The 20,852-nt window shown below is 35.7% G+C and overlaps 1 protein-coding gene across 1 annotated transcript; it reads left to right on the top strand.

Annotated features, from left to right (window-relative positions):
- Positions 1-9,946: 9,946 nt before the first annotated feature.
- On the top strand, positions 9,947-11,578 carry LOC124455549. Its single transcript, XM_047006186.1, has one exon. The coding sequence runs from the start codon at positions 10,011-10,013 to the stop codon at positions 11,547-11,549; it is 1,539 nt and encodes a 512-aa protein (XP_046862142.1). The 5' UTR covers positions 9,947-10,010; the 3' UTR covers positions 11,550-11,578.
- The last annotated feature ends 9,274 nt before the right edge of the window (positions 11,579-20,852 follow it).

Below are 20,852 nucleotides of genomic sequence, written 5' to 3' on the forward strand. Positions count from 1 at the left end.
CTGTATTAGTACGCTTTCTTGATGTAGATGCTAGTGGTTCAAAAGCTTCAAGGAATGAGTTTAGAGCTCTTTCACTTATAACACCCTGTTTAAAGAGTAGCAGAATATCTCTAACAGTGTCCATCTCGACTCTATATACTATATAAATATTCTTCTTCTAATTGTATCGTACCTGTCTGTATTAGCAGCTTGGTTTGTAATTTAAGATGTTCTTCTCTTTGTTATATTATTATATTATTAAATTTTTTTCTCTTTCTCTTCTTCCTTTTTGCTGTCTTTTCATACGTACTCTTTTGGATTCACTATTCACCTTACCACGTACCCTACTATACGCTACTTCTAAATGATAGACCCCGACGGCCGGCCGCGCGAGCGCGGGGGTTGGGCAGGCCGTCTTTGGCTCCTGCCGTTGTCCAGGGTTTGGCCTTCGCTGTCTTGTGATTTTTGTGCCGATATATGCGCTTACTATGCGCTTACTATTTGCTTACTATGTGCTTACTATGTGCTTACTATGTGAACCACGTACGCGAACTAGGGCTGGGGCGCTTAGATTTGTGTATATTCCTTCTCAAACTGAGAAGTGTGCTAGAACTGGCAGTCTCTATACTACTTGAAGTCGCTGTCAACGTACGCTCGGGATGTAGTCAACCCCAAACTGGAATCTTTAGTGGTGTCGTCAGCTTGACAAGTGGGGAAAGGAGATATTTATACATTACATGCATGTTGTAACCGTTACAAAACAATTAATTTCAAAGGAATTTAATACAGCAAAACGTACATATATTATTGTTATGATCTCACTTCGGCGAAAACGGTGATTTGAGGTCACAAAATTGAAAATACCCTGTTTCCCCCTGTCTCAGTCTATAAGTGTTAATTATACGCTCTTTGATTTTGACTTAGGCCCTGTTCACACGATGCCGGATTCGTAAGACGCAATATAAGTTTTTATATCGCCCCAGTACTTGTACGTGCAGGCGATAACAGCGATGGTTGCTAATTCAAATATTTCGTAAGAAAATGAGAATTTTTTTGACAGATAACTAAGTAGAGTTTTTTCTTAGGCGTATTAAGGTTTTTTACGAATGGGCGCAAGGACTGGAAGAGTGTAAAGTCCAAATACGACCGAATATATGTTGCCATTACAATAATACCAGAAAGAAGCTTTTCACACTGCGATAATACATTGTTAAAAGCTTAAACATGCCATGTTGAAGATATATTATATTTGCTGGCGGATTATTCATTTATTGTTGATTTCAGTTAACTTTTCAAATGGCGGTTGCCAAGTTACTTTCTAATGTTGCCAACTACATTTCCAAATATGGAATATTCGATATTAACTTGTCAACTTGAGTTGACAGTTGTGTACTTGAGTATTGAAGTTGTTTACTTCAGTACTGAAGTTGTAAACGATCGTGACTAAAACACCACACGAGTACATACGAGTACATACGAGTACATACGAGTAACATACGAGTACAGACAAGTGACATACGAGTACATACGAGTAACATACAAGTACATACGAGTAACATACGAGTACATACGAGTGACATACGACTATTTTCTGGTCAACAAATGAGAAACAACACAATTTCTTCAATACATTGATATTTGCGTTTATTTTTCCTTGTATTTGTGTGGACTTTGGGGCAACCATTTGATGGATTTAAATGCTGAAAAGGTATTTTACTTTCATACTACATTCATTTGTATGTTTTAGTTGAATTTGTTATAGATATTTTGTCGATGCGATTTGCCAGTATTTGAGCGCTTTTTGACACATGTAAACGTTTTACGTAAATGTTGATATTCAAGAAATAGCGTAAGATTTATTGTTTATAGCTATAGTTTTAATTCAGTTTAATTATCGTAATATTTTTTAGAAAACAAAGTTGATTTTTTTTCGAAAACAGATCGGAGTGAGTATTTACAATGGCAAAACAGTTAACTATACTTAGCCATTCGGTGAAATTCGTGCATTTTGGATCCTTATCTATAAAGTAAATGGTTTGAACCCGGGAGTATCGTTACATGTTTGTAAATGTAGATCGTCCAGGTTGGTATAGTCCTGAGCTGAGAAGGACTGTTTTTGTTGCTGTTGACTGACGTTTCGACAACCTTAGCGGTAGTCATCTTCAGAGTCAAAATGAATGTATAATCGCTTTCATAAATATGTATTTCCTAGGTGAAAGTGTGTCAAAAAGCGCTCAAATACTGGCAAATCGCATCGACAAAATATCTATAACAAATTCAACTAAAACATACAAATGAATGTAGTATGAAAGAGGAGTTCATGGTCAGGGGCGGATCTAGGATTTTTCAAACATCAGTCATAAAACGTTGGAGGCGCTCCGCACCTGGAGGGGTCTGAGGGTATCTCTCCTGAGAAATTTTGAATTTCAGAGCCTTAAAAATGCCATTTTCAGCGTTTTAGAGCATTACAAAATGTATTTTGTGGGCATCGTTTTTGCGTAAATACAACACATTTTGGTTACGTTTTTTTCAAAATAAAAAATGAAGTGAACAATACTTGAATGTTTTGCCAAATATTTAGGCTCATTATTATGCCAAATATATGGCTCATTAGCATGTCTAGGAACGTAAAATTTATTTTACAATACTGCTATATTCAAAAACAGATATAGCCTTTAAAAATTTCTACCAAGTTGTCAGGCATAGACCCCCCTAGAGACCCCCATTCAAACCTCTATGTAATGAGTTAAGTTAGAAATTTGGTACTACAAGTGACAGTTCATAGATATAGAAAAGCTCAGACTTCAAACCATGCAAGTTTATTGTAACCCTTTACCCATCTCCACATCAGTGCCAGCAAATTCACCTTTGAGAAAAACTCAAAATTTTTTCTGCCAAAGATTAAGCAAAATTATCAGAGTGAAAATTTGCAGTTAAGGACAGCTTAATGCCATAAATGTTTATTAGGCATTTCACTTGACTATTATCTTCTTCAAGGTGTGCTATATAGCAATCACTAGTAGCATTGTATTATCAAATACAAACAGAATGTAACCAACATGTCTTTAATTATATAATTACATGAATGTTAAAATTGGTTCATGTGTCATGCTTACTGGTTATGATAAATATCTTTTCATATGATCAAAGCTCGTTTAAATGTAAATCTGAAATAATTTAGTTTAGAAATTATAATGATCATCAGAAAAATTACCTAGTGATCATGAAAAATACTTTGCTGTTTTGCCAAGTTTCAAGGTTTATCTGCATACATAGGAAGACATTTTTACTTTATAGAAAATGCTTTTCATACATCAATAGCCCTTTGGAATTTATGGCAATCAATCTGGTATGAGCCATAGATTAACACAACTTTCAATCTCTACATGAGGTGTTCAGTTAGATAAAGGGGACAATACGATTTTGGATGTAAATTTCTGCTGATAAAACTCAAAACAATGTTGGCTTGCTTTTGAACATCAATGACTGAAATGTCGCTCGCGAGATCGTCTTTGCCAAGGATTTACAATTCATCCATAAATTTTTCGCCCTCTTGAAAAAATCCCAGTTTGGAAAGCAGCATTCATGTCAATATATGAATTTGTAAAAGATTTCCATAAATTCCATCTGATTGTAGTTTAGTTTCTATCATGCTTTAGAAAATTATTATGAAACGATCAAACATTCAATTCAGACAGTGAGCTTGACTATGTTAGTTCAGTTGGCTATCAGTCGAAATAGGTCAAACCAATCACAGTAAGACAAAAATTTAAACGAACCAATTACACGATAGCAAGTGGACTCCCTTATAGGTCCGGCCACCCCGATTATCGGTCGAGATTATTCCAGATCGTCCACTGATCTGGCTATTGACCAATGAAATAAGCGTTTTTGGCGTTCTTAGACTCCTTTATCCGTCGAACCAGTCAAGCCACCCCGCTTATCAGTCGGTTATTCCAGGTCAATTAAATTCAACTGATCTGGTTACCAAGGAGATATTCATTGGATTAGTCATTAGTTTTCAATAATAAATAAAGCTGGATTTTTATCACGAAGTAAATGCGATAATAAAGTAAGAATAATTAATGAATTTTTAACTAATATGAATAGGTAATTTTTGAGTTTCAAACATCAGTCGCGCAACGGATTTGACATACTCTAGATCCGCCCCTGTTCATGGTGTCAGAAACGTGCAACTGGTTTTCTCATAGCACTTCTAGGCAACGAAAGTATCGCCAGATCTATTCAGCTATCAACGTGGGGGAAGCACTTTTGAAGATTTTAAAGCTCTTCGACACACGTTGGCTATCTATTTCTGCATGGGTTGACCGAATACTCCAACAGTTTGACGAACTGAAACTACACTTTCAGCTTGCCAAAGATGAAGATCGCAACTACACTGCAGAATTACTTTTTCAAATGTATGGTGACATGGAGAATAAATTATATCTAATTTTTCTGCTGCCTATCCTTAAAGAATTAAACCGAGCAAATAAGCTGTTTCAATCAGATTCTGCTAACCCGTTGCATTTCCTCAGTGATGTTATGAGTTTGTATAAAGCGTTTCTTTTCCGTACTATGAAGCCTGTGACCTTTACAACATGGTGCTCCACTCTCACGTACGACATAGAGGATGAGAGAAATCATTTGCCTCTTTCTGCGGTCGACTTTGGTATTTTATTTCAAGTGACATTGGCGGAATCAAATTTAACTTCTGAAAAGGTTGATGTAATCAAATCTAGATGACAACAATTTCTGGTTGAGTTGCTCAGGCAAATGAAGCAAAGGTTGCCATGCAATGTGGAGCGGCTTGAGTCTATTGCTGATCTAAGTCCAACTGTTGTTTCAGGCAAATAGAAACGATCTCTTCAAGACCTGTCGTTTCTTCCACTATTTTCCGGAGATTTAGGTAAACTTGACCAACAATACAGTTGCATTGGTTCAATCCAGTGGATTGATGTCAACGACCAGAAGATTGAGCAATTTTGGATGACGTCATTAATCATGTTGATGTTTCTGTGGATCACGATTTTCAAGAGTTGGGAAGCCTTGCACTTTATATTTTGGCTCTTCCTTTTAGCAACGCAGCAGTTGAAAGAGCATTTTCTCTGATGGCTTTGCTAAAATCCAAACTAAGAAATCGAATGGGACAGTCACTACTAGAGAATCTCTTGCACGTGAAATCATATATGGCAACGCAAAAAATTTGCTGCAACAATTTCACTCCTTGGCCTCAAATGATATCTAGGTTTACTTCAGAAATGTATGAAAGTACAGAAGACGTAAACGATGCGATATACGATATCAATGTGTAGTTTGGTTTAAATTAAATATTTTCAACAGACTTGGGCTAGTTTTTACTTGTTTTGATGCAAATTTGGGCTATTTCTTGCAAAATATAATTGGGCTATTTATGGGCTACTTTTAAAGGTAGCTCGGGCGGGTTTGCAGGCTACCCATCTAGCAACACAGGGTACAAAAAGTAATCTGGTATCTAACCAATCCGGTATCGTGTGAACAGGGCTTTAATTTACATATCAAACCGACAAAACAGGCTTTGATTTGTTGCGAAATGTACCATTTTAATATTGAATCCATAAACAACTCTGATTAAAGTTTGCGACTGTCAGCTGATGAGATGGCAATGCAATTTGAGTTCAACAGATGGTTTTGGCCATTTTTTACACTAGTACTTCTTCCTTGGTTGGTACTGAAATTTCTCAAAATGCATTCATCGAGAGGAAAAACAGTAAGTCCTAAAAGTTGTAGACATCTCGACTTCATTGAAAAACTTTTTGAGATTCAACCAGGATTATATGGCGGGCGGGGAAACATATCTTGTGTTATAACAGTTTCGTCTAAACAAAGTCTTTCATTTGAACATATATATAATTCCGTTGGGCTGCTGGTTAAACGTCAACCAATGCTAAGATCAGTAATCTCAACAAACAAGGATGGGGAACTTTTCTTTGATATCAAAAATATTGAAGATTCTATTCCACTGTTCGACATTTCGACATCTGATGCTAAATGTTCTGAATGGAAAGATATAATATACAAGCACACTTCAACAGTTCATAAGAACCATTTATCGTGGAAAGTTGTTATACTTAAACAGGACTATCATAGCGCAAAGCAAGTTTATTTTAACACGTTAATGTTTGCTTTCAAGCACTCGTGTATTGATGGTATTTCAACCGTTAAATTTGTTGAGCAATTTTTAAATAATCTTAATGAGATATCTTCTGGTACACGTAAGGTGCACGATGAAATCACAAGTCTGAGACTATCACCTAGTGCTCACAGCTTAATAACTCAAAAAATGTTGAGCCACTCTCTTTTCCGTTTCATCGTCAATTTCTCAGGCGTTCGCCCTATTTCGAAATTTCTGTTAAAGCGAATGATGTCATACGCTTTCAGCAAGAAAGCAATAAATCCATATTACCAGCAGTACCCACCAATTATTTCATCGGCACTTTTACCTGAACCTCTTGAGCACCTATGTGTAAGAACCTTCACTAAAGAGGAAACGAGGCTGGTTATCAAAGCCTGCAAAGCCAACGATTGTACTGTCACTGGAGCAATAACAGCTGCTGTACACCGGGCATTTTATAAATTAATGGGAGATAAGAATAAAAAAAAGTTAAACTTAGAGACATCTTTTCCCTTTAACAACCGAAATTGGGGCAACGAAAAAGCTGAAAGCGACTATTTGGGTCTTTTTGTGTATTTTTGCTCTTGTCATATGACATATTCTCAATCTACTGAAGAAAATTTTTGGACAATGGCTAAAGAAAGCACTGCGCAAATAAAAGAGCTTGTAAAAAATAAAGCGTTCATCAAAGAATTCACTTTGATGTCCAGCAGTGGAATGGATCCAAAAGTGCTGTGGGATATTCCTAATACAAAAGAGAATTTTCCAAAATCTGTCAGCAATATCATTTCTAGTTATGGTAATTTCAATTTTTCCAATTCTTGTGGTGCATCATCAAAGTACAACTTGGAAAATTGTTACATTCATTGCCTTCTGCAAAGAGCAAGCATTCTATTCCGACATAATATCTATACGATCAATGGGAAACTGACCTGGATGATAACATGTGATGCAACAATTGTCACAGCTCATGCTCAGCGTCTATGCTCTTATTGTTTCGAAGAACTGAGTGGCAACTCTGTCACTGAAGGAAAAGTATAAACACCCATGCATGTCTGTTATGTTTTGTGCTATGTATTTTGCACTGTTCTTAACATATATTAAATACGTAGATATAGATCGATACATGTTCATTGAGACTAGCCACGTGACAGCCATGCAAAAAACTCAATTGTGTAATTATTTAGAGTTGAAAACTATGAAACGTTGAAAACTATGAAAAATATTTTAAGAAGAACTATTCACATGCTAACTTTACATGGCCGATTAACAGAACTAAAGAAATATCGATTTTATTAAGAAAGGGAGGCTTTTTTAGCATTTATCATTTATTTTCATTGTATTTTTGGATTTCTAACCCCCCCCCCCCAATAGAGTTTCATATATTTTACATGCTCCTCTTACCCTTAACGTGAATGCAATGTCCCAGAATGTTGCTGTCGAAATTTGACGTTTGAAGGAGTTATTTGACAACTACCTAGGAAAAAATTAATTTGGCATCTTTTTAGAAAAATGATTGTGAAAGAATTTTTGTAGAATTAGTGGTTGAGATAGGCAAGAAAAAGAAAGGCGTGGTTGAATTATCTGAAATGTAAAAATATATTCAACCGTCGATGAAGAATAGATTTGAATGTTGAAGAATAGATTTGAATGTTGTTAGCTAGAGGACAAAAAGATTTTAAGAAAAAGTGTAAGTTTGTTGATGAGTGATGAAATAACAGTTCGTGATGGTGAGAGAGTTACCACAGTTTTTATTATTGGCTACTGGCTAGCATACTTCGGAGAGGTGGTTGGGATGACTATAATCTTTATTGCCCCTTACCTGACATTCAATTGATTGTTTCTCTCCCTTTGTCTTGTCTGAAAAACAGTTAGGGTGGGTTCCCGTCCTTTCCCCCTGTCTCAAGGTCTAATCACCTATGCCTTTTCATAAGTACTTAATTCACATGTTGGACAGTTATATTTATTTTGAAGAGACAATGCTATACATTTTATATGAATTTTGCTTTCTTCTCTTGCAGTTTTGTGTAATGAGTGTACGTAAACTATTTTTTGTGTGATTTCATTCATAGAAAACCCATCTCCTTCGTATGTAAATGAGATAATAGTGCAAGTTTCGTAGTTCCATTGTGTATTAATGTATTTTGGAGAGATTTACATGAATTAACAAATAGCTGCCAATCTCGTGTATATTAGCTTCATAATCCGAGTTCAATGTATTCATTCTGCACAACACGATTGACATGTTTTTAATATTGCATACAGAGCATTGATACAGAGCCATAAATTATTGACTCACGTTTCCTTGATTTAAAGGTTATCAAATGTTATATTGTTAACCAAACTACATAGTGATTAATAGAGCATCTTATCGCAAATGTCAAATCTACAAGATAAAAAACTGTCTATTTTCACCATAGAATATGTTGACATTATTGAAAAATGTGTTGAATGATCACATAAAATGTGATACCGACTGGTATTATTGCTACTCGCTGATGAACAGTCTAAACAATTTGCATACAGAGCATCTCAATCAGAGTGTCTTTGTTCACTTCTTCGTATAGATTATTTAACAGAGTAAACATTTACATATTATTCTATAAGGGCTGATTACATGAGCCCGGGTAGCCGGGGTTCAGCCAAGCGTTAAATGATTTTGGCGAATGGAAAAGGTTTAATACTTATCATCTGATAAATCTTCTCGAGCAATTTCACAACATTCTGATTTAATAACTACGCAAAATATTTAAAATTAAAACAACCAATTTGGCCTAATTTGAGAATTACAACAGGAATTACTTGCGGCATTTAAGAAGCAGTTCTAATTTTTAACTTTGAAATTTTGCCTCCTATCAATCCCTCGAAATCATTTCACGGGGCTCAGAGAGGATTTTGAGTCATTGAAAGGAGGCAAAATTTTTAGCGGAAAAATTACAACTGTTCGTAAAGTGCCACAAGTTATTACAATGGCAATACTAAAATTAGGCCACATTATTTGTTTTTATTTTAAATGCTTGCGTATTTTTAAAATCAAAATATTATGAAATTGCGGAAAAAGATTTATCTGATGATAAGTATTGAATCGTTTCCATTCGCCAAAATCATTTAACGCTTAGCTGAGTCCCGGCTACCCGGGATAATGTAAACACCCCCTTAGAGAACTTGTTCCTTGTTATCAAAAAGTTGAATGATGAAAAAATCCTTTTCAGATTGTCATGGATGATTTTTCGTACTGTTTTATTGCTCTAGAGTGTGAAATCATGATGATCATGAAATTATCACGTGCATCATTACGTAAAAATGTAACCTTTGATCGATCTTTCTTTGACTGCGACTTTGACTAAAAAGGTCTTTTTTCTTTTTGATAATTTTTTGCATGATAAAGCTTTGAATGCGACTTTTACAAAAAAGGTCTTTTTTTCTTTTTGATAAAGTTTTGCATGATAAAGATTTTGCATGATAAAGCTTTGCATGATAAAGATTTGCCTTAATCTCTAGTGGCGTCATTAGCTTGACATTTGGCGAAGGGGATATTCATACATTCATGCATGTTGTAACCGTTACAAAACAATTGATTTCAAAGGAATTTAAAATACAAATAAACGTACCATATGATGGTGTCATCTCACCTTGGCAAACGACAGTTGCGTGAAGTCAGCAAAACACTCTGTTTCTCTCGGCGCGGTCTCAATTAATAAGTGAAGAATGTATGCTCTTTGATTTCGACTTAATTTACATATTCAAGCGACAAAAAAGGCTTTGATTCATTAGAAATATTTCAATTTTATTGTTTTTCTTGTTACGCATTCATTAACATCTCCACATTGAAGCCATAAACAACTCTGATTACGGTTTTTGATTTTAAGCTGATGAAATGGCAATAACATATGAGTTTAACAGCTGGTTTTGGCCATTTTGCATACTGACTTTCCTTCTTTGGGTAGCACTGAAGTTTCTCAAATTGTCATCATCACGAGAAAATGATGTAAGTAATGGAAGACCCCTCGACTTTCTTGAGAAGTATATAGAATCTGCTTCAATATTGAATGATGGACAGGGTAATATATGCTGTGCTGTATCACTCTCATCTAAACAAAGCCTTTCATTTCAAAATATTTACGATTCTTTGGTACTGCTAGTAAAGCGTCAACCCATGCTTAGATGTGTAATCTCAACGAAGAATGATGGCGAGCTTTACTATGATATAAAGAATGTTGAAGATGCTATTCTGCTCTTCGATATCACAAAATCTGACGATAAGATTTCTGATTGGAAAGATTTAATATACAAGCACACTTCGAAGGTTCATAATAACAAATTGTCGTGGAAAGCTGCTGTACTTGAACAGGAATACAATCCCACCACACAAGTTTATTTGAATATGATAATGTTTGCTTTTAAACATTCTTGTATAGATGGCATTTCTATCATTAAATTTGTAGAGCAATTCATAAATACCCTTAATGAGATATCCAGCGGAGTTAGTAATGTTCACAAAGAAATTACAAGTTTAAAATTGTTGCCTAGTGGGCACAGCTTGGTTATTCAAGATAAAGTCGGCCATAAATTGTTTCAGTTCATCATTACATGCTTTGGTTTTCGCCCAATCCTGACCTTTCTTTTAAAGCAAATGATTTCTTACACTTTTAAAAACAAAGCACCTAATTTATTCTACAAAAAGCACCCTCCAATTTCTTGGGATAGATCAGTTGAGCGTCTAGAAATGAAGACCTTTACCAAAGAAGAGACGAAGTTGGTTGTTAAAGGCTGCAAAGCCAATGGTTGCACAGTTACTGGAGCGATAACAGCTGCCATTCACTTGGCATTCTACCATTTATTGGACGAAAAAGATACGACAAAGCTTCACTTAGAATCGAGGTTTGTCTTTAACAACCGATCTTATGGCAATCAAAAAGCCCAAGACGACTACTTGGGTGTGTTCGTGTATTCTCTTCTTTATAACATGATGTATTCCCAACCTGCCCTCAAAGAGTTTTGGACAATGGCAAAAGAAAGTTCTGTTCAATTAAAACAACTTGTGAAAAATCAAGCATTTGTCAGAGAAACTACTTTAATGGCCAGCAGCGCTCTTGATCCTAAAATTTTGGCGAATCTTCCTAATGAAAACGACAACATTTTGAAATCTACCAGCAATCTAATTTCAAGCTATGGCGTTTTTGATTTTGACAACCCTAATGCAGCATCAACCATCTATAAAGTAGAAAACTGTTTTATTCATGGTATTTTTCACAACACGGATGTTATATTTCGACATCACATTTGTACTGTAAACGGAAAACTGACCTGGATGATAAAATGTGATGCCACCATTTCTGAAGATCATCTCAAGCAGCTAAGTAATTTATGTTTTAAGGAACTGATCAATAACTGCTCTATTGTGAATAAAGAGTAAATACCAATGATATGATAAACTTCCTCAAATTTTTTGTTGTTCGTTGATTAATTTTGTTAAATTCTACTGTTCTTAATTTCATTTCACTTTAAAGACGCGTTTTTTAATGGAAATGGGCAATTTTTTTGAAAACGAGCGCATGTGCATATAGGGAACAATCATTTTCTGTACTGAGCATATAGCTAGTAAAAACAACTTTCTTTATTTGTTTCAACTTTCTTTACATTGCAGTTTCCGTAACTTGTATACATTGCTGTCGAGCTGTGACTTCGATTAAATATATTATTTCCTCTCTTAATTAATTAAGTATGACGTACATAATTACGTCTGCAATTTCAATTTAATGAAGAATCTTATACATAAATCATAAAATATTCCCTATTCAGGTTTCACGGTTACTCGCATCATGAATTCTATGGAAGTTTACGTCGTTTTAATCCATTTTATACTCATGGTTTGTTTTTTATTGACAAATATCATACGAAGTGCAGCAGGTCCTGACTTTGCATGTCAATTTTGGAGTACACCTTGAGTGGCATGAGCCCATATGATTGATGTAAGTCAAAGCGGTAGCATTAGCAATTAATACCTTAACATTGTGGTCTTTTAGTTCCGTAGAAAATGACTCGTGAAAGGTTCTTGAACTGGAAAAAGGTTGCTTGTTGCGTTTATGTTTCTCAGTTTTTGCATGAGAAACTAGATCCCCATGATGTGCTCGAATTTGAGTTTTGCAGTACTTACAATAGGCATTTTGGTCGTCTCCTAGTACTCTCAAAATCCATTCTTTCAAGATTTCTTCCTTTTCCCAGTCTTTACAATACTTTTTATGGTATTTTGCCCACTTTCCCATGTTATATTAGCACAATTGCTGTTTACCACGACAAAAACAAAAACACGTGGAAGCTAGATTATCAAAATTTTTTCCAGCCCAAAAAATCGCGCAAAAAGTTATTCCCAGCCCAAAAACCCGCAACCCGCAACCTCCCAAAATTCCCCGCAAACAAGCTTATAAACCAGCCCAATTGGGCGGGAAAACCGCCCATCTGGCAACACTGGGAGGGTGTTGGAAATTGTGAAATTTTCGGAAAAGCGGTCAATTTCGTTAAATCTCAGCGGCAACGGATGAAATCCGCCATTTTTTGACGTCATCAGATATCTAAGGCCGTGCTTGAGATAGCCGCTACAGTTATTATAGAACTCAATGCTTGAAAGCCGTAATGACATTTTGAAGCAATAAATCACGTGATTGCAAACAAAGAATTCATGGAGGATACCTAAATACCGAGCTTCGGACTGAAGCTCGGACAATCTCGGACTCGAGTTGGACTCGAGCCACTCGACCTCTGATTTGACCTAGAAAGTTATAAATCTAATTAAAACTTAAGACCTCAAACTATTTTGTCAATGCAAGCTTCGCAGGTGACCACAAACATCAATATATGTAGATTTTGTTCGAGTGAACTATATGAGGCTGTTGTACATGCATTTATTCCGGTCGAATTATCAGCAATTATTCGCATTGGAATTATTCATTTATTGCTCAGTTTATCCTGATCACCATAGGTGAATTAAATGAAAAGCCGAAAGGTAATGATATTATTTTTCTCTTGAGTCTTATGGTTACAAATATTATCTCAGTGAATTTACATAACTTATGTTTCTACTTATCCCACGTCATACCATCTTATCCCATATTTACTATCACGTTTTCATCCCACCATGTAATTTTTACAAATTGTTCTTCTTTATTGCATTTTAATGTGCTAATGAAGGTATCACAGGCTTTCTTCACTCTTTTTAATCAAATGTTGACTTTCCCTTGTAAATTTTAGCTTTTGTTTCTATGTTAAGATTATTAAGTTTAAAAACAGTTTTCATTTTTTTTTACTTTGTCTGAATGTGGGCACTCAGAAAGGATATCCAACAGTCCAAATGTTGGTAAGGCTGACATGTCATTTGATGTATGGGTTATTTTAAATGGATCTTGTATGCGCTTTCCAGCAGGAAGTGTCAATCGTTCTTGAAGACAATGCTCCAAGGAATCCTTTGAAAAATCAGGATCAATTGCTAGTTTTGCCTCCTCAGTGGCTTCTGCTAAAATTATGAGATCGGATTTTAAATAGTTTGTAGTTGGTACACCACGGTCACTGATATACTTTTTCAAATCTTTAACTTTCCAGTCTTTGAAATTATTTCTCTGATGAAATTTCCCATCCATGACAACTGTACTAGTGTCAACATTCTTCGCAATGTTTTCATTTTCAAGCTTTTCTTGTTTGGTTTTACAAAATATGGTTTTATGTTTAGATAGACAAGATGTGGTTTTGGGTTTGGATTTGCGGGATATTGTTTTAGGTTTTGATGGACAAGGTACAGTTCTAGTTTTGAGTGGAGATGATTGGTCATTAGAAAGAGATGGTTCTTCCTTAAGTTCAAGATAAACCAACACTTGTGATTGGTATTCATTGGCAGGTATTGGGGAGAGACAACAACTATTGATAGGTTGAAAAAGATTGAAATGGCAAGCAGCTCTGTGAAAGTTATCCAAGACCAAAGTGATTGGACAATCACAGATTCGATCATATTTTAACAATGGACGTAACACCAGGCGAAGAGTGAAATAAAACCATTTCTGCTCAAGCATATCATAAGCACAAATTTCATGCTGCAAGGCCGTGGCACAAGCGTACATATCCATTGTTTCTCCCCACTTAGCGGACGTAATATTTCGCTCCAGATGCTTTCCATCGATTCGTATCGAAATAAATACGGTTGAAAAGTAGCCAGATTTTGTATCGAAACATCGTTACACATTTCTCGAATGTGAGCAACGTTTTCGTCGCTTTCACCATTTATAGCCAACGCAACTGCTCGATAAAAGCAATTGCCGTCTCCACATACTTTTACTTCTTTTCTCCCAACTGGTAACAAATACCTATTACAACGAATAGCCATTATAATGGAAATGGGTGCTTTAAATTGAGAATTCTCGAAAATATAACTATCACAGATATATTTCTGAAGAAATGTTTGCCCCCCTGGCGATCCCAGAATGCATTGCAAAACCGCGCAAATTTAAGGGAGAATGGCAACATTGAGTTCTATAATAACTGGAGCGGCTATCTCAAGCGCGGCTTTAGATACGCATGTTGTAAAAAACATGGCGGATTTCGTCCGTTGCCGCTGAGATTTACCGAAATTGACCGCTTTTCCGAAAATTTCCCAATTTCCCACTCCCTCCTGAGGAAAGAGTGAGGAAAATGTATGTGTGTATTTGGGATTCGGCAAGCAATTTTTTGATGAAAATGAAGGTAAAAACCTTAAATTCATAACAGCGAGTCAACTGTGGTTGTCAGTTATCTGCTCCTACAAGGATGCATTTATAACTATCGACGAAAGAGCTATATGTCGGCTACACATGTATGAATGCAGATGTGCGTCGTTTTCTTACCAGCGTCAAACTTGTTTGATCGATTAAACTCTTTAGTCAATACAAAAAAGTATATCTTAGTTCATCTCCACGGTTCACGAGAGAGAAGTCAGCTTATTTGTTATCATTGCTATTTTGCTTCTTTTCATGCAATGGGCAATGGCTTTTTTCGCCACAATTGTAGGATTTTTACTTGTTTCTTTAAAAAAGTACATATTAAATCTCTGGATATTTACGGATTTTCTGTAATTGAGTTAAATATGAAATTTCAAAAAGACTCAAGTCTGCATAGGTTTGGTAAATGAAAACAAGCAATATTGTATAGAAATTACTTTAAGTAACCTTTTTGTGATGTTCTGAAGTGCAAGTGCATCAAATACTTGTAAAGTTGTAGCACATTTTGATTTTGTTGTATTGATAGCACAATTTGTTTTGTTTTTCCTATATTTGCAATAAAAGTGCACTATAATTTGAATGATTAACACAGTTTTCACCTCAATAATAAATTTCATAAGCAGTTGGTAGTGCATTTTGTTCTCTGAGTATCCACATCTGGTGTTTTGTTCATACAAGAATGATGAAGTGCAAATAGATATGTCATAGTAAGGCAATAAAACCAAATGAATTACATACCTATAGTGTACTTTTATGCTAGAAGCTTAAAAGCTTTTTAGAAATTAGAAAGTTATTGTATTATATTACCTCTATATCATCAATCTCATGATAAGAAATAAGAAGCAAAAAATTTGTAGAAAAGCTTTGAAAAGTGAAAAACTTTCTTTAAAAAAGCAGCAATAATGCATATGATAAATCTCCATTCTGTACTCTAATAGGTAAATAAGCTCAAAGTTTTCTTAAAGAAATATAAGAAATATATAAGAAATATACAGTACAGTAACTTTAAAGGTTTCATCACTGAATCTTTATTGCTTCAGTATAGTGCATTAGATATTAGTAACATTCAAACAACACTCAACTAAAATATTTTGATAAAGATATGACATGATTTAAACATTAAGCTACATAAAACCCAATGGCTTATACAGTTTGAAGCTTCACATCTGCATTGAGTCATCATCAATCTCAGTACAAATGTTTACATAGACACAAACTTTATGGCCTTCTGTTTTACATGTTTGTGAATTGACATTTCATTAAGCATCAAAACACACACAACCTTCTTGCCATCTTTCTTTGGATCATGAACTTTAACTTCAAAGCATTCAAGGCATCCTTAGTGAATCCATTGTCTCCATCCATAGAATTTGACCATGATTAAATTAAATAACTCTGGATAGGGCAGACAATAAATCAATTATCTTTACAGCATTATCATTTTTTAAGACTCTGCCTGGTCAATAACATCTTCCAGTCATCTTTACTCCTTGATCTTCCCTGCATGTTGTCAGCAAATAGAACATAACAAGCTCTGCTCCAAATCATGGGTACCGTTGGGGCTGATCATTTCTTTTTGATACTTACTCACAGAGCAAAATGTGTGCAGGGTCTTTTTTGCTTTAGGGAAACTATTTTGCAAATAAATGGGTAAATTTACGATTTCATGCATTAACAAATGACAGAAAAGTATGCAGAATTTTATAAACAAAAACAGGAAAACATCAGCATATTTGGCTTTCAAGTCAGTCTTAAAGAATACGATCTTTAATATGTATTTTATGGCTTTTCAAGTGCATGTATAATTGCTTTTCAATTGTTGACGGACTAACAAAACAAACAACTACCTCACCTGTGAGAAGCGATATGTTCCTTTTTGTGGAAACTACGACATCCAACAATTGAACGATTGAAGTGTTGGCATTATAAAAGAAATGCCAAAAAAGATATCGTCACAGAATATGGAACTAACGATATCCATATTCTGTGATATCGTGTTTGTTTTTGAAAAACTCTTTTTATTTACTATAGACACCAGGGGGAGGTCGAGAATATTATTTTTCTGCAAAGCGATCATTTCAGCGGAAATACGTCCGTTGGCCGCCATTTTTTTGGCATCCTCGCCCCAGTAAAGTTAGCCCCTCCAGTTATTATAGAACTCAATGAATGGCAACCGGCAAATACCTAATTCAAATTAAATGAAGATATGATCTTCGCACTTTGCTGGACAATTTAAGCAATCGTCTCAGGACCTGAAAAAATCAGGTGACTAAACGGGATTTGAAACCATGACCTCTGCGGTGCCGGTGCAGTGCTCTGACCAACTGAGCTATGAAGTCACACAGTGGTGAGCAGGTCAATATTGTTGGGCTCATGTTTTCTCGTGAAAGGAATGTCGTATGAATGTTTTTATGCAGTGCGGTAATTGAAATTAAATGAAGATATGATCTTCGCACTTTGCTGGACAATTTAAGCAATCGTCTCACCACAATCACCACTGTGTGACTTCATAGCTCAGTTGGTCAGAGCACTGCACCGGCACCGCAGAGGTCATGGGTTCAAATCCCGTTGAGTCACCTGATTTTTTCAGGTCCTGATACGATTGCTTAAATTGTCCAGCAAAGTGAGAAGATCATATCTTCATTTAATTTCAATTACCGCACTGCATAAAAACATAAATACCTCATTCAACGCTCAGAAAAAAATGAAATAAATGAAATATGAGTAGTGCACGTGCATGTGTCGTGTCATGTGACACCTCTCATCTAATAACTCTAACTTATACAAGCCTTAACGTACCTAAAAAATTTTAGGGGAAGGGAAACACGAAAGGAATCCAAGGGTGGATTCCAAAACTTTTATTATCCGTTAACAGGTATAACTTTACCAATGGTAATTCAAATTCAAAAAGGAAAGACTAATAATGTCAGGTTTGGAGTACTTCGTTAGTATATCTATCATTTAATATAGGTTTAACCGAAGGTGTTGTTTGCTAACTGCTGATGATTGCGATGCTGCTCTGGTCGAGTAAGCTTTAAAGATTTTTGTATCTATGCCAGTTGCCGTAAGAATATCGCATATCCATCTTCTTATGGTGGTAGTCGAAACAGATCGATGTGATTTTTGACTAAAGGGGAAGAGTAGGTTGCACTCATCCTTTTTACGAAAATTATTGGAAGTTTTTAGATATAGTTCTTAACATGTGCAAGGACACAGAGATATATCCCCCGTGAAACGTAGAAATTCCGCCGTTGCTAGAGACATGGGATTACTGCATTGGTGAGGTTTTGTTCGAGTGAAAACTGCACCATCCGGTAGAATTTTGACATATCTGATATCTAGTTCTAAAAAGACAGATGTTTGTTCAGGTGATAAAATTGCCAGCAACATTAGTAGTTTCTTTGTGAGATTTTTAAGTGGTAGAGAATTGGTCTCTCCTAATCTAAACAAATATCTTGTTACTCTTGACACATCCCATGTACTTGTGTACCGAGGTCTAGGTGGCTTTTCATTTTCATTGCCCTTCATTAGGCGACAAACTTGAGGGTGCTAGCTCACAGTTTTGCCGTCAATCCAAGGATGCATGGATGAGATAATGAATCTTAGTACCTTTTTTGTTCTGTATTGCAATTTGCAGTTAAATTGATGGCCCAAAATGACAGGATATCCTTTATGTTCGCAGAAAAAGGATTAATCTTTCTTCTATTACACCAGCTAGTCTATTTAGTCCATGCACTGTCATACGCTTTGTTGGTGAAATGTTGAGTTGATGATAACAATATCTGAAAAGCCTTCTGCTGCGTAGTGTTGCCTAAAATTCTCCCAACGGCTAGTTGTAGCCATAGAAACATGAGGTGAACTGAATTGATTGTTTGTAGGATGGATCTATTAGGAGATTGCGAGATTTTGGAAGTAATATGCACTGTTCTATTAAGATTTGTAGCAGCAGTGGCCACCAATGTTGTGTTTACCAAACTGGGGCGACTAGTAATAGATTTCCTTTCTCGTTTTTTTTAACCTTTTACGTTCACCGTAAAAAGAAAGATTTAAGAACAGAAGACTTCAACTATTTTTATAGTATTATTAAGTTAAAGAAAGCTATTAAAAAGAAATAACAGAATAGTATAAAGATATCTGTCTACGACAACAATAAAAAGCTTTGCTTCTCAAACAATATCTTTAACTCTTCTCCGTCATCAAATCCTTACAACGATACGTCCAACAATAAATAGCCAAGTATCACGAGCGTTCCGTATCTTTCTTACTCTACTGTTCTTCAATAATCATTCTCACTTTAGCTGTCCACTGCTTATATAATGTCTATGAGCTAATTATAAAGTATGACGTTATGTCCTTTTTATAATTATGGTATAATTGCTATTTACAATATATGACGTAATGTAACTAAAATTAGAATGTAACTATATAATAACAATGAGTTAGGATAATAAAGCTAATTAATAAGTCTGACGTTATTTTAACGTCACAGCATTTACCAATGTCCTCGCAATGAGTTTTAACGGTGGGAAGGCGCAACACTTCAAGTGCGTCCAACTTATCGAAAAAGCGTCTGTGGTCAGGGTATAAGGTTAGACGCAAGCTTACGTACTGTTTTAGTTGGTGAGTCAGTCGTGTTGCAAACAGGTCTACATCTCTCCCCTTTAATAGAGGTTGAATCAGGTGCGGTTGGACTTTCCAGTCGCTCATATTGTAATCTTACTGTAATGCTAGTTTGTTTCTTCAGAAAGGACTGAAAAGCTAAAAAGATTGCCTTCAGTTCTCAGACGTAGGTGTGGAAGATCTTTTCATGATGAGACTAAAGTCCGTTGGTCGATTCCGCACAGCAAGTTGCACCCCATTTTAATTTGAAGGCATCCGATGTGATTGTCATTTCTCTTACTGGAACATGGATTGGACTTCCGTTCACTTGAGAGGCGTGCGTATTCCACCAATGCAGTTCTCTCCAAGCAGTGGCATCCAGCATGACTAGCTCGTAATACGACCTTGTTTAAAGCCACTTGCTGGATCAAGTGACTTTAACTATTTCTGTAATGGAGGGGTATCAGCCAAATTGCTGGACGGCATGATTCTAGACAACCCTTGAAGTTTTGTTATCTTTTCGAGAGGCGGGTAAAATTTCAAGGTTTGGAGTTGATGAGAAAACCTAGAAATTCTAGCAAACAAGTCGGAATTGACAAGACTTTTTGAAGTTTACCATCAATTCTAGTTTCTGGAGTATCGTAACAGTTGTAAGTTTTTAACACCCTTATGGAATTCTCTATGATGATAATGTCGTCGATGTATATTAGTAGTCTTATTTTTCCCACTCGTAGGTAAGCTATTACAGGTCTTAGCAACTTTGTGAAAATGCGTGGTGTGGTGTTCAATCCGAACGGCAGTGCCCGAAAGTGGTAAGGCTGGTCTTGCATGACTTCCGAATATGCAAAAACAATTGCAGCCAATCTGCCATGCGTTTGAGCATTTAAAAACATGACGAATGTTTAGATAAGTGACCAAAGCATAGGTTTTGCAAAATATTTGCCGCAAATCATTAGAAATGCGCGAGACTTAGCATCAATGTTTGATGAAATAAGAGCACAGACATGCCAGAAATAATTTTAAGTTTCTTCTTTAATTTGCTTGAACATATATTCATCGATTCATCATTCATAGCTGTGGTATAGTGTGAACAGTCTAATATTTCGACAATGCAGGTGGTTTTGCCACAAAATAACCGGACTTTCACAAAACCGTAAGTATCCCATAAGTAAATGGCAATACAGGTAAAAAACAAGGCACATTAAAAAATAGGTACGCATTGCATACATGTGGGTAGTCTACAAAAGTATACGGCTACAAATTGAAGATTTAATAAGCATAGTTCAAATAATATTGCATGGTTAATATTATTTACGCCAAAAATTGTTCAAAATTTGAAAATGTTCCATGGTTTTATGACACAGCGATTGTCTAGCCCT

This window comes from Xenia sp. Carnegie-2017, unplaced genomic scaffold (genome assembly GCF_021976095.1).
Source record: "Xenia sp. Carnegie-2017 unplaced genomic scaffold, XeniaSp_v1 HiC_scaffold_4, whole genome shotgun sequence".
NCBI classification, from domain to species: domain Eukaryota; kingdom Metazoa; phylum Cnidaria; class Anthozoa; order Malacalcyonacea; family Xeniidae; genus Xenia; species Xenia sp. Carnegie-2017.

Coding starts and splice junctions, on each gene's coding strand:
- LOC124455549 (XM_047006186.1), top strand. CDS start 10,011: ATGGCAATAACATATGAGTTTAACAGCTGGTTTTGGCCATTTTGCATA.